Raw genomic sequence first — 13,382 nt, 5'->3', positions numbered from 1 at the left:
AAGGGGACGTTACCACTCACTTTGAAACGGGCAGTGGTTCGCCCCCTCCTGAAGAAGCCCTCCCTGGATTCCACCGTGTTGGATAACTACCGGCCAGTCTCCAACATCCCGTTTCTGGGCAAGGTAATTGAGCGGGTGGTGTCGTCCCAACTCCAGAGGATCTTGGATGAAGCGGAATATCTGGATCCTTTTCAAACTGGCTTCAGGCCGGGCTTTGGGACGGAAACCGCCTTGGTCGCCTTGGTGGATGACCTACGCCGGGGACTGGACGGGGGAGTGCGTCCCTGTTGGTCCTGCTGGACCTCTCAGCGGCTTTCGATACCATCGACCATGGTATCCTTCTGGGCCGACTGGCCGAGTTGGGAGCTGGAGGCACTGTTTTGTGGTGGTTCCGCTCCTACTTGGAGGGTCGGTCCCAGATGGTGGTGCTGGGGAATGCCTGTTCGACACCCTGGCCCTTGAGATACAGGGTGCCACAGGGCTCAATTCTGTCCCCCATGCTATTTAACATCTACATGAAACCGCTGGGAGAGGTCATCCGGGGCTTTGGAGTGGGGTGCCATCAATATGCCGATGACACCCAGCTCTATCTCTCCTTTTCTCCAGACTCCAGGGTGGCGGTTGAGGGCCTGGAGCGCTGTCTGGAGGCAGTGAGGATCTGGATGGGGGCTAACAAGCTGAAATTAAATCCGGATAAGACAGAGGCTCTCCTGGTTTGGAAATCCTCGATGCAGGTGCTGGACTATCGGCTTGCGCTGAATGGGGTTGCACTCCCTCTGAAGGAGCAGGTCCACAGCTTGAGGGTCCACCTGGACTCGCAGCTGCTCCTGGATTCCCAGGTGGCGGCTGTGGCTAGGGGGGCCTTCGCTCAGCTTCGGCTGGTGCGCCAGCTGCGGCCGTACTTGGATCGTGCTGACTTGGCCACGGTGATCCATGCCTCGGTGACATCGAGATTAGATTACTGTAACGTGCTCTATGTGGGGCTGCTCTTGAAGATGGTTTGGAAACTGCAACTAGTGCAGAATGCGGCGGCCCGAGTGGTTACTGGAGGTAGGTGGTTCGACTCTGTCAGTCCGCTTCTCCAGCGGCTGCATTGGCTGCCCATTCATTTCCAGGCCCAATTCAAGGTGCTGGTTTTGACTTTTAAAGCCCTATACTGCTCTGGACCAGGGTATCTTAGAGATTGCCTACTCCTGTACAATCCGGCTCGTCCTCTTAGGTCATCAGAGAAGGCCTTTTTACAAGTGCCGCCACCTAGGGAGGTACGTGGGGCGTTGGCAAGAAATAGGGCCTTCTCAGTAGTGGCACCAACACTATGGAACTCCCTTCCCCTTGACTTAAGAATGGTTCCCTCTCTTGAGACCTTTCGGCGAGGCCTGAAGACCCTTCTGTTTAAACAAGCCTTCTGAGTTCTCGGCCTTTTAACATCTTTTTAACATCTTTTAATATTTTTTTACAGGCCTGATTCTTTTATGACTTGCTGCTGCCCTATGCTCTTTTTACCTATTTTTTACTCTGACTGCTGTTTTTTTATGATGTGTTAATATGTTTTTATTTGTTTTTAAATTATGTTTTTAATCTGTTGTAAGCCGCCTTGATTCCCTTCGGGGAGAAAGGCGGGGTAAAAAATAAAGTTATTATTATTATTTTATTATTTTATGACATATGCTACGTACCAGCTTAATTCAGCCCTGCTTCATACAGTTCTCTGGGGACAGGAAATGTATTTTCCTGACTCCTTCATAGGGAATCCCTGAGCTCTGCACTGAAGTTTGCACCGCAAAGCAGCAAGAACTTCACAGTGTTTTATTATTAATTTGATGTATTTATGGATAGTAATAACAGCTTTTCAGGGCAGCTTACAAAAAGTAATTAGCAATGAATAACAAAACCCAAGAGTGAGCGGTGTCCAGATTATGGGCCAACACAATGTGTGCTTGTGGAACATAACTTTCCCACTCATTTCTCCCTACTGAAGCTTCCTGAGCCCCTTGAAAACCTGCGTCATGGCATGCAACACAGGAGGAATAGCCAGAAAACGCCAGCAGAACAGTGCACCTGCAGGGCATTCTTCTCATGGTTTCTGGGTATTTCTTGTTCCCCTGAAGTCCCCTGCACTGTATCTCACAACACTGCCCAATGCCCCTAGTCCTTACCAACAGTTTTTCAGAATTCTAAGGAAGCTTCAGCAGGACAAAGCTGGTGGAGAGAAGGCCTTACAGTAGTGCAAGCTGCACCACCAGAACTCTAGATACTACCCAAGAGGTAGTACAGTGGTATAAACACACAGGCAGCCCAACCCTGAGCTTCCTGGTGCCTGCTGGAGCAGCGACACCAAAGTGGCTACTGCTGTATCCAGCAGGTGCTGGAAAGCCACCAGGAGTCTTCTTGGGGACCTTTGTCCCCTTCCCCTGGGGAACATCCCAAGTCCCGCAATAGGGCTTCTCAAGCCTGCGCTGGCTATTTTTGCTATGGTGGAGCAGAGCTCCACTGGTCCCACCCCCCTCCCACCCCAGTTCCTCCCCCTCCCCTTGTTCCGCCCTCCCCCTCCCTCTTTCTTCTCTCCTCCTGCAACCCAAAGTCTGCACCTGGTGGTTTCACCCCTGGCAGTGGCACGTCCTCCTCCTGCTTGCGCTGGGCCCAGCACCTGACTAGCACGGGCCCAGCACCAGTACTCCCTACTCACTCTACCCTTGGTAACAGGGTATTTCATTGTTAGCAAGCAGTTGGGTGTGTTGTTTTAAGAATTTGTATCCTGTGTAAGTTACACATTTCTCACTCTTGCAGTCTTGGACTATACAGATGACATCACAAAACCAGAGACGCACTGCCACCTACTGCTTTGAAAGGTGTATTTCATTTCAGTTACCATACTTAAAGTGTATGTGCAGTGTACATACTTACAGTGTACAAGGAGCCTACAGAAGCCTTTATTGAGATTTTTCCATCATGTCAAACACGGATGTAAGTCCACCATTGAGTCTCTCTGAACAATACAATTGCTTCTCTCAAGCATAATCCATAATTTGGAGTTCTGTATGACTTTCAATTGCTGCTTAGGTGATCTTCCAATATTTTGTTCCCTACATATATTTTTATTAAGAAGATGCACAAAATACTGCATTAATTTAAGTGATTTATAGCCCTAGTCTAGTAGAGGGGCTAAGAACCCAATCCTAGGCATGCCTACTCAGAAGTAAGTCCCATTATAGTCAATGGGTCTTACTTTCAGTTAAGTGTGGCTAGGATGCAGCCTAAGATGGTGACGCCCCTTCTCCAAATACCACCTGAACCATCTCACTAGTTGACCTTAGAAAAGTCACAACTTCTCAGCATCCCACCATTTTACTTTTACCCTGTCCTTTCTTGTCTCCCTTTTGTCCAAAGGTTTGGCTAAAAGATGGTGGTTAGCCCAAAGTCAGTGAGCTTCATAGACAAGTGGAAAATTGAATGCAGCTCACCCCAGTCTGACACTCTGAAATATTAGCCTAATATGGTTTAAAGGATTACTGAAGAACATGTGCTCTACCAAAAAGGACATATAGTATAAATATTACATAAGAATTATTATACCGTTCATGCATTTCTCTAACCTGACAAAAATGTGAATAAACCTGTATATCAGCTTCATCTGCTTCTTCCCCCCCCCCCCCCAGCAGATACCATCTAATTTGACCTATGGTGATTCAAATATTATTGCACTCCTGTTATTTCTGCCAATTAGTTTCCATCTTTCACTCAAAGCAGTATGTCTTGTGACTCCTATAAGAGATATTCATGGTCAGCCAATAGTTGCTGACATTACTGTTGCTTATTGACAACCTGGTCTGTGTTTCCATGTAAAGGAAGCCTCACATTCAGTTTAGGGCTATGCACTGCATGCAATTCTAAGCTCCTCTGCAAGGCTCTGATATAGATATTGCTTTGAGAATTTCAGGATATTGCTTTGAGAATCAACCTTTCATTGGGTTCGTTCACATGTCACACAGAGTCTTTGTTTAATGTCACTTTGATTTGTAGGATTGTCCAAACTGGGAGCCTTCAATTCACCATAGCTTATTTCAGTCAAACAAACCACAATCTGAACTCCATTTGAGATGGCCTGTTAACTTGAGTTTGTCCTAACTATGGTTCTGCATTACATCTGAACCAAGAATTCTGATTCATTGTGGGTTTTTTTCAGTGGTTTCTCCCTCATAGCTTTGGCATCTGGTACAGTAATACTGCACTAGGCTGAGGGTCCAATCCTATCCAACTTTCTAGTTCCAGAGCAGCTGCAATGTAACCCTGAGGTAACAAAGTCCCCTTACCTTGAGGAGGCCTCTCTGACTGCTTCCCCACCACCGCATGCAGTGCACACCCCATTGGCACTGGAAAATTGGATAGGATTGGGTCCTAAATCAGCAGCAAGACACACCTGGAGCTGAAAGCTTCCATCAATGGCACAGTCCCCACCATCTCTGTCTGGGCTAGCTATGCCTTTGCATACATCCCCCTTATACTGAAAATAGGCAGGCGGTGTCACTGGTTAGTCATCCCCCGCATCCCACAATTAGAAGTATCTCACTCCAAGTCCTATTTTTCTAAACTCCTAAAATTCAAAAGTTAATGGGTATCTTCTAAATAAAGTTCTATTGAATGAAGTTTTATTGAATTATTTAGAGTGCATTTATAATCACAGTTGGAGTGCTTTTAATGCATTCATCATGGGAAGTGGGCAAGACAACAGTGACCTTTGCTTAGGAGTGGGGGGGGGGGGAGAATAGAACCATGCTTTGTACTTCTCACTTGGCAGTGCTAAAAGCTGATAAAAGTCCCCAAAAGTTAGTTATCAGCTTACAAACCAGATGAGATGAAACAAATCAGGATTGCCAATCCTGCCTTTGTAAAAAATCATAGTTAATATGAACTATGAACCTGAGTGACATCTGAACAGGTTGTTTTAAAAACAGCTAGTCTTCATAGTTGTGGAGAAGAATTTGAAAGCAAGGGATCTCATAAGGCTTCCTTGGATCTCCCTTGTCACTGCCTCCTTTTCTGGACTCCTTCCCCACTATGTCTTATGTCTCTATCCTTTGTTCCATCCTATTTCTAATTGTTGCTAAATAGTTCCAAAATTATACAGAACACCTCTTTTGATCAGAATACAGAAAATAAATGAAATACAGTTATATTTATTTGCAGGAATGGTACAGAAATGGTATTTTCTTAGGAGCAGTGTTCTTATTTTTTCCCAGCAGAGTACACGAAGGCCTAACTTTGCATCAATAAGCTAGAACAGAGAATCATATGACTGTCACAGCATACAATTTCACTTTGTTCAGGGTAAACAGAGGATTTACTTGCACTGTAAGCAAATTTTCTTTTTTGACTTCACATAAAAGAAGAAAAAGATTGGCCCTTGTGAAAGATGTTACAACTAATGAGCTCAATATTTTTTTTAAAAAATATATGAAATATAACACTTTACAGTTCAGGTCTACGATCCAGTTGAATACTTAGTACACCGAATACAACTCGGTAGCATCTAATCAATGAGACGAAACTCATGCCACTGGAGGGTGAATAAATGGGATGAAGTTAGCTTAAATTTAAGTACTTTAGCTTACTCTATTGCTGGTTCAGACTGTTAATATGCCTGCTCTTTTCATGAGAGTCTCAAATGGCCTCACAAGCTTTAACAACACTCCAGATGCAGTTAGATCTTTTACAAGCTTCTAAACAGAAGCAGATGGTAAAGGATGGTCCTGCTCAGATGCAGTCAGTAGCAATGAGAGAAAACCCACAACGGTCTTAGCTATCGGGCACTAACTCAGTGAAACTCCTAAGTCAACCAAGTCCATTTCACAGCGGGTTCAACTGATGTCACACATTATTTCTTCTCATCACAATATTTTTTATAGCTCAAAATTGTCTAGAATGTCAAACAAAGAGCAGGATACAGTTCTTATTATAAAGCTGGATGCTCTTTATTTTACAGATGGAGCCTTGTTATTCGCAAGGGTTCTGTTCCTGGAACCCACGCAAATACCAAATTTCGTGTGGAACCAAGTCATGTGAAATCCACCCAGCTCCGAACATGACCGGAGCCTTTCTCTGGTCACGTCTGGAGCTGTTCTAAGGTCCGTGGAGGCTACGTGCAGCCTCCACGGGCTTCAAAATGGCCTCCAGAGGTCCTAAAAGGGCACTTCCGGTTTTTGCATTGAGTCAGATTCATGGTTAAAAATATCACGAATAAAGAGGCTCCACCTGTACTTATAAATGCATTTCACATTCATACTTTAAAAACACACACTTTGAACAGTATGACACTCAAGTGCATAGTAAGAATCTGCTCCTCCAAAATTCAGGCACCACTCAAACCATGGTTGGACACTAGTTGTCATTACCTGCATGAGCAAAGTAATGGAGAACTGGGCCTTAGGGCACAATCCTAACCAACTTTCCAGCACTGACATAGCTGTGCCAGTGTGGTGTGCACTGCATCCTGCAGTGGGGAGGCAGTCAAGGGGGCCTCCTCCTTACCTCAGGGGCTTTATTGAGGCTAAGTCAGTACTGGAAAGTTGGCTAGGATTGCACCCTTAGATGCATAAATGCCACCCTTCCACTCTGTTTCCTGACAACTTCCCCTCTTGTTCTGACAAACAGAAATAGTTATTTTCCTGACAGACTTATTTGTTGGCAAACCACAGTTTGCACTTCCATACAGATGTGAAATCTATAGTTTGCTCAAATGATAATTTGCCCTTAAACCAGTATTCCAAACTATGATCAAAGGGCATATTATGGTTTGCCAAACTATAGTTTGTTGCATTCACACACAACAGCAAACTATGACCTGCTGGCATACAACAAGGAAGTTATAAAGCTGTGGCATGTAAACCAGGAGGAAATGCCCATACCTGATGTTCAGCTCTGCTTCACTTTGGTTCATGTACATAATGCTAAACTATGACTTGGCGCTACATCTAAACGTGCTGACTTCCATGGCCAACTTTAGTATTTTGACATGATTGACTCAACTCATGGGAACGAAATTACCATCCAGCTTTCCAACCATCCAACATAAAATTAATTTGCAATCGCATTAGCTTCCTTCCTTCCTTAGGATTATCTTTTTGACATAACATAACAACGATATTGTACTGCAATGCTTTATTAAAAAATATTAAAACAAAATCTTGTAAATATTTCATAATGTAATCTCCTTAAAGACATATGTATTTTCAGAAACCTCTCTTTCAATAACTTTTATCCTGTAGGATCAGGTATTTTATAACCAAATATTCCATTGTGCTACATGATCAGTCTAGTGTGAACCAAGATGGACGCTTCCTGTTTCTTTCTATAATCCGTTTGCCTTCATCTTTTTCTCTAGGTTTCTCTCCTTCATACAGTACAACAGTCTCTACAACTGGAGCCTTATGGGGTCCTCCCTCCTGGGCCCTTATTTGCTTCCTTATAGCAGCAGTCTCCTGTTTCACTTTTTCATAGCAATAACCACAAAGAATATGCTTCTGCTTCAGGTTGCCACATTCAGGACAGACATCAATGTTTCTCTAATGGCAAGAAAGAAAAGAACAGACTTAAAACAAGATAAGAAAAAAGAGAAGCATTTCACAGATGCAAAGAGATTTGTAGAACAACTTGTATGATATACTGTTTTCCAGCAAGTTTCATGTTAACTGCTAATACCCAAGTTTTAAATTTTCAAAGAACATGCAATATTGCCTCACTTTAAAGTGAAGATTTAGCACAAAAGAGCTCCAGATTTTATATAATGCATATTTTATGCACAGCCCCATGACATACAAAAATAAAAATGGAGATGAACTAAATAGGATTACTGAAGATTCTGCATGCTTAATTCTTTTTCAAAAATACGTTTAGTCACAGGCAGACAGACTGACTAATCCAAATTGATTTTTTCTATGGGGCACCCCAATTAAAATTATTTTCATTTCTGAAAAAGCAGATAAATGCAAAGATGTAAAGATCTGGAATATTGCTCCACTCAAGCTTTTCATTTAGAGCCCTGAATTGAAATTGTCCAAATGAGAAGCAATTTCATTTCAATTGCTTATGCTGCTTTGTGATATGTGGGTATAGGGGCACATAATATTTCGGGATCTTATCTCCAAGATTGATGGAGATATGTGTTAAAAAGAACAACTGCTTCAGACTGGGGGGGGAGGGGAATGATGACAGTGGCCACCTAAAAAACCAAGCATAGTATAAAGTTGAGCTCTGATAAAGAAATATTGAAATTGAGGTGTTTTTTTTTTAAAATGACAGTAAAAGCAAATCCCAGGAAATCCATTGATCTTGCATGTAAGCAAGCATGTTTAGGATTCAACGGCAAGGTTCTAATGGTGTGTTCAGTTGGCCTAAGTGCCTTATGCTGTTCCAGGAGTGTTGCAAATGTGCCATAAGGCAAGTTTGCGCCTCCCGGAATAGGCACAAACACATTCAAGCTGGGGATGCCAGTGTGAGGATGTGCACCTGCTGCCCGACTTCAGATCCTGGCCGGCGAAGAGTGAGTTCATGCTGGCCTAGGAAGCCTGGCACAGGGGGTTGTGAAGGATGGGGGAGGGCAGAATGGGGGCATTTTGGAGTGGAAGGTCAGTATGCGGATTGAGCCTGGGAAGGGAGTGGGATTGGCCTGGGCAACCAATGCTGTATCCTAACTCCCTTCCTGGGCAGCCCACCTTTACATCAAGGTGCTCGATCTGCATCAGTGATTTTGCTGGTACAGATCCGAGTAGCTTCATTGGAGTGGCTGCCCTGCTACATGATGTAAAGGGAAATAAACTGTGCAGCAGCCACCTCCTACCCTATGCTGGATACAGTGCAAGCCAACTGACCTGCCTTTTCCAATGCAGGACAGGATTGGGCTGCCCATTCCAGGTATGCATGTATAGGATTGCAGCTCAATTTAACTTGACGTACAGTAGACTTAGAGCCCAGTCCTACCCAACTTTCCAGCACCAGTGCAACTGAAATGCAGCCCCAAGGTAAGAGAACAAATAGTCCCATACATTGAGGAGACCTCTGTGCCTATCTCCCCACCACAGGATGCAGTGTACGCCCCACTGGCACGGCTGCACTAGAAAATTGGATAGGATTGGGCCCTTAAGCATACAATACAACATGCAAGATAGTGACATATGGAACTATTTACTAAAAACTGATTGAAAGAGCTTGCTATGAAATACATACGCTGCCTGATTTTCAAAAGTTTATATTCTCTTTTTATGACTATATGCCAGAGTTACAGTAAAACAAAATAGAATACATTAATAATTTGGTTTTCAGGGAATTTTGTATCAATAAATTATTTGTATTTTGTGTACGCCAACAGGGTGTATGCTGCAACCTGTGGTACAGAGCCAGACACACAGGTCTCCCTCAAGGTATGGAAACATTTGTTCCTTTACCTCAGGGCTGCATTGAGGCTGCACCAGTGCTGGAAAATTGGATAGAATTGGCCCCTCAGACCACTGTGACTTTCTTTAAAATGAACAGAACTACTGTTTCTAAAGAAATCATCAAAAGTAATTATTGCAATGTCCATACAACAATTCTATTAGTATTTAAGAAAAAAAAAGAGGCATTGCGAATTTAACAAAGGAAATTCCCAACAACTAAAGTAAGAAAACTAATGAAAATGTGATTATTTACCCCTGCTAATTGGGTAAGAGGCACTTTTTCAAGTGGGTGCTCCTTTTTTTAGCAGGGGGAGAGTAACTGGCCCACCTCACCCCAGCACTGTCTGTTCTAGTGGCTGTCTGCTGGCATCTTTTCCTTGGCATCTTTTTAGATTGTGAGCCCTTTTGGGACAGGGAGCCATTTAGTTATTTGATTTTTCTCTGTAAACCGCTTTGTGAACTTTTAGTTGAAAAGCGGTATATAAATACTGTTAATAATAATAATATTTACCTTTATTTTTATAAGGTTCCTAGGATTCCTTCGTCTGCAGCGATTTACCTCAATGGTCCGTCTTGACTTTGGAGCAGCCATCCAAAAAATGCTATCCAAAAAACTTGGAGTCTCATCGCTTTCAACCTCACCTCCTACAGGCCCAAGCAAAGATGTTGGGGTCTGTATAGCCAATGCAGGAGCTTAAAGGGGATAACAGACAGCAGTTTTGTAAATAAAATAATTGAACACCAGTAACTTGTTTGGCTTTATCAATCTGTACTGAACATACAGGTTTGTTCAATATTGTTCCTTCAAGTACCCCAGCTAATTGGGCAAAGAGGCACCTTTTAACATGGTGTCCTCTTATATTTAGCAGGAGTAGAGTAACTCTCTCTCTTTTACCCCAGCATGACATCTTTTCCAGTGGATGTTGCTAGTGTCTCTTCTCTATCGTTTTTTAGACTGTGAGCCCTTTGGGGACAGGGAGCTATTTATTGATTTGTTTTGCTATATGAACTACTTTTTGTTAAAAAATGATATTTGAGTTTTGTTATTCATGAGCAGGGGTGCCCAAACCTAGGCCCTGGGACCACTTGCAGCCCCCGAGGCCTCTCAATGCGGCCCTCAGCGAGCCCCCAGTCTCCAGTGAGCCTCTGGCCCTCCGGAGATTTGTTGGAGCCGAACACTGGCCCGACGCAACTGCTCTCAGTGTGAGGGCAACTGTTTGACTCTCGCATGAGCTGTTGGATGAGGGCTCCCTCCACTGCTTGTTGTTTTATGTCTGTGATGCAGTAGTGGCAGCAAAGGAAAGGCCAGCCTTACTTTGTGCAAGGCCTTTCATAGGCCTTGAGCTATTGCAAAACCTTCATTCATACAAAATCATCTTTAATATATTCATTTATGTAAATTTATTCAAATTTTAAATGTAAATTAACTCTTTTTTTTCCCCAGCCCCCCCCCCCCCCCCGGCACAGTGTCAGAGAGACAATGTGGCCCTCCTGCCAAAAACTTTGGACACCCTTGTTCATGATGGTTCCATTCCCAGAAATCACATGGATGGCAAAAATCGCATTAAAGCAAATCCATTTAAAAACAATATTCCTTTGCTAGGCGAGTTAAAGAGTCTTGCTGACCTTTATGATGTAAGGCAGAGTCATTAGGCAGACAATCCATCAATCAATCAGTCTCTCTCCAGGCACTTAGAAAGGCTTAACTCTGAGCCAGCAACCCCTCCCTTCAGAATGCAAGGTCTTTCTTTCATGTGCTCAGTGGGAAGGTAGGAGTCACTTGCCATGGAGAGAAGGTGTTCTAAGTGTCTGAAGAGAGAAGGATTGAAGGTTTGTCAGCCAGCTGCTCTCTCTCACATTAAGGACGCTATTGTTAAATGACTTTTTCCCTTTAATTTAAAGGGCCCTTCTCATTGTGTTGAGATAAAATTGCAAGTAAAAAAATCTGTGGATAATTAGATTATACCTGTATACATAGTCATTAATATAAAATTGATTGCTTTGTTTTTGGGCAAATATTTGCTATAAATAAATAGCATCTAGGATTGGACACAAGTAGCTTGGTTCTGTATATGTTATATTTGTAAGCAAGCCCTACTGTGCTCACCAAGGCTTCAGAATGTGTGTACAACAGATGTGTGTACAACCAAATAAGTACACATAGGACTGCAAGGCAGCACAGGCAATTTTCACCCTAAAATATCCTCTCCTTGTTCTTCCACCAGGAAACTCTTTACTGTTACTCCTTAAGGATATGCAGTTTAGGTTATCCATCCAGAAAATATGTCACAATAGTTGAGAAGCCTTAAAAAAAATCACCCTACTCCCACATAGTTCACATGCACAAAATGAAGTACAGATTGAGCCTACTTATCTGTGGATTTTCTATCTACCAATCTAGCTCAACCTGAACTCGCCGAAGGCGACTGGAGCAGAGCTCCAGTCACCCCTGGAGGGCTTTCTGAAGCCTGTAGGAGCTGCAAGTGTCCAACAGTGGCTTCTGCAGGCTTCAGAATACCTTCTAGAGGCGGAAAAAAAAATGACTTCTGGTTTTTGAAACTGTTTGTTTAGACCCCTTTAAACCCTCTGGAGATGACCAGAGCTCTGCAGCACATTTAGCACCAGAACCCACTTTTTGGAATGAGAATCTGTCAGGACCCACTGGAAATGATGTCATGATCAGAAGTGACATCATCAAGCAGGAAAACTTCTAGCAATCCTAGGCTGCAATCCTTCCCATACTTACCCAGGAGCAAGTCCCATTTACTATCAAAAACATATATATAGTAGCTTGTTCAAAGTACAGATGTGTAGCGTTTCCCCAAATGCAGTCACATACCATGGTAGCATCAAGTCTAACATATGAAAAATAAAATATTGAAATGAATGGGGACCCATCTGAAACTGGCTTGCAACCCACCTAGTGGGTCCCAACCCACAGGTTGAGAAACACTGCTCTGGGAGGTTTAAAGGGGCCAAAACCTGTAGTTTTCTCTTAGTCTTTCGGCTCCCTTCTCCCTTTAAGTGTGAGTTTGCTCCCGGGCCCCCTTTCTGACCCCAGGCCCAAGTAGAATGTACCCCCTGCACCCCTTTGAGAGCTCCCTCCCTGCACCCTCCTTATCAGATAGCCCTTTGCAGATTCCTAGTAAGTACCTCTACCCCACAGGTACCCTGCAAGCTGGGATGCTCATTCCAATCCTATGCATGCCTACTCAGAAGTAAGTACCATTACAGTCAATGGAGCTTACTCCCAAGTAAGTGTGGACAGGAGAGGACCTCGGATTCTCTGGCAGGGCTGGCCGACCAGCAGGCCCACACTGAGTGGGACTCTTACCCCAAGGAGGGCTGGGACCCCCGAGCTGTCCCCAGCACCTTCGCAGCAGCCCACGCAGGTAAGGCCCGGGAGACGAAAGCACCACCAGCGCCGCCATGCTGCCCGCCTTGGAAGAATCCTTCCACCTCCCGACACTTCACGTTCACAGCCTCCCCAGTACGCTAGGCGGCGGCTGAGAATGCTGGGAAACGAAGTTCGTTCTCTCCCTGTAGCGCTTTTATTTGTCCATTGTGCGAAACTGCTGGACTACATTTCCCAGCAACCTCGCTCAGTTAATTCAAGAACTTCAGGAGTCCAAGAATCGAGGGGAGACTGCAATTCCCGGCATGCACAGCCGGGAATCATAGAATAAATTATATCGAGAGTGACACACACTGCTTGAATTCCAGAGTTTAAAGATTCATTTTATTTAATGCAGGCTGTCCTAAAATAAAACCTGAGTTAGAACACTGAGTTATCCCTTGTTTCTATGGTTAATGGTGGTTGTTTTTACTCCTGCTTATTAAAATGTTTTATTACTTTTATGGTGCTTCTTTGAATTTTGCAAACTGCCTTGGGTGCCCAATAATAAATAAATAAATAAATAAATAAATAAATAAATAAATAAATAAATAAATCTT

General features: G+C 43.6%; 1 protein-coding gene across 1 annotated transcript; it reads right to left on the bottom strand.

The window, feature by feature from the left end:
- Window positions 1-5,154: 5,154 nt before the first annotated feature.
- MRPL32 (mitochondrial ribosomal protein L32) lies at window positions 5,155-12,880 on the bottom strand. The gene is made up of 3 exons (XM_066628570.1): window positions 12,763-12,880; window positions 9,940-10,121; window positions 5,155-7,559 (listed from the first exon to the last, which is right to left on the bottom strand). The coding sequence occupies exons 1-3, from the start codon at window positions 12,857-12,859 to the stop codon at window positions 7,305-7,307; spliced, it is 534 nt and encodes a 177-aa protein (XP_066484667.1). The 5' UTR covers window positions 12,860-12,880; the 3' UTR covers window positions 5,155-7,304.
- Between the last annotated feature and the right edge of the window lie 502 nt (window positions 12,881-13,382).

Source organism: Tiliqua scincoides, chromosome 5 (assembly GCF_035046505.1).
Source record: "Tiliqua scincoides isolate rTilSci1 chromosome 5, rTilSci1.hap2, whole genome shotgun sequence".
Classification (NCBI taxonomy): Eukaryota; Metazoa; Chordata; class Lepidosauria; order Squamata; family Scincidae; genus Tiliqua; species Tiliqua scincoides.
Note: the sequence above shows the minus strand (reverse complement) of the source record. Positions and strands in the feature narration are given on the sequence as shown.

Coding starts and splice junctions, on each gene's coding strand:
- MRPL32 (XM_066628570.1), bottom strand. CDS start 12,859: ATGGCGGCGCTGGTGGTGCTTTCGTCTCCCGGGCCTTACCTGCGTGGG. Junction 10,122..12,762: donor GGGTCCCAGCCCTCCTTGGG/GTAAGAGTCCCA, acceptor ATCCCCTTTAAG/CTCCTGCATTGGCTATACAG. Junction 7,560..9,939: donor GGAACCTTATAAAAATAAAG/GTAAATATTATT, acceptor TCTTGCCATTAG/AGAAACATTGATGTCTGTCC.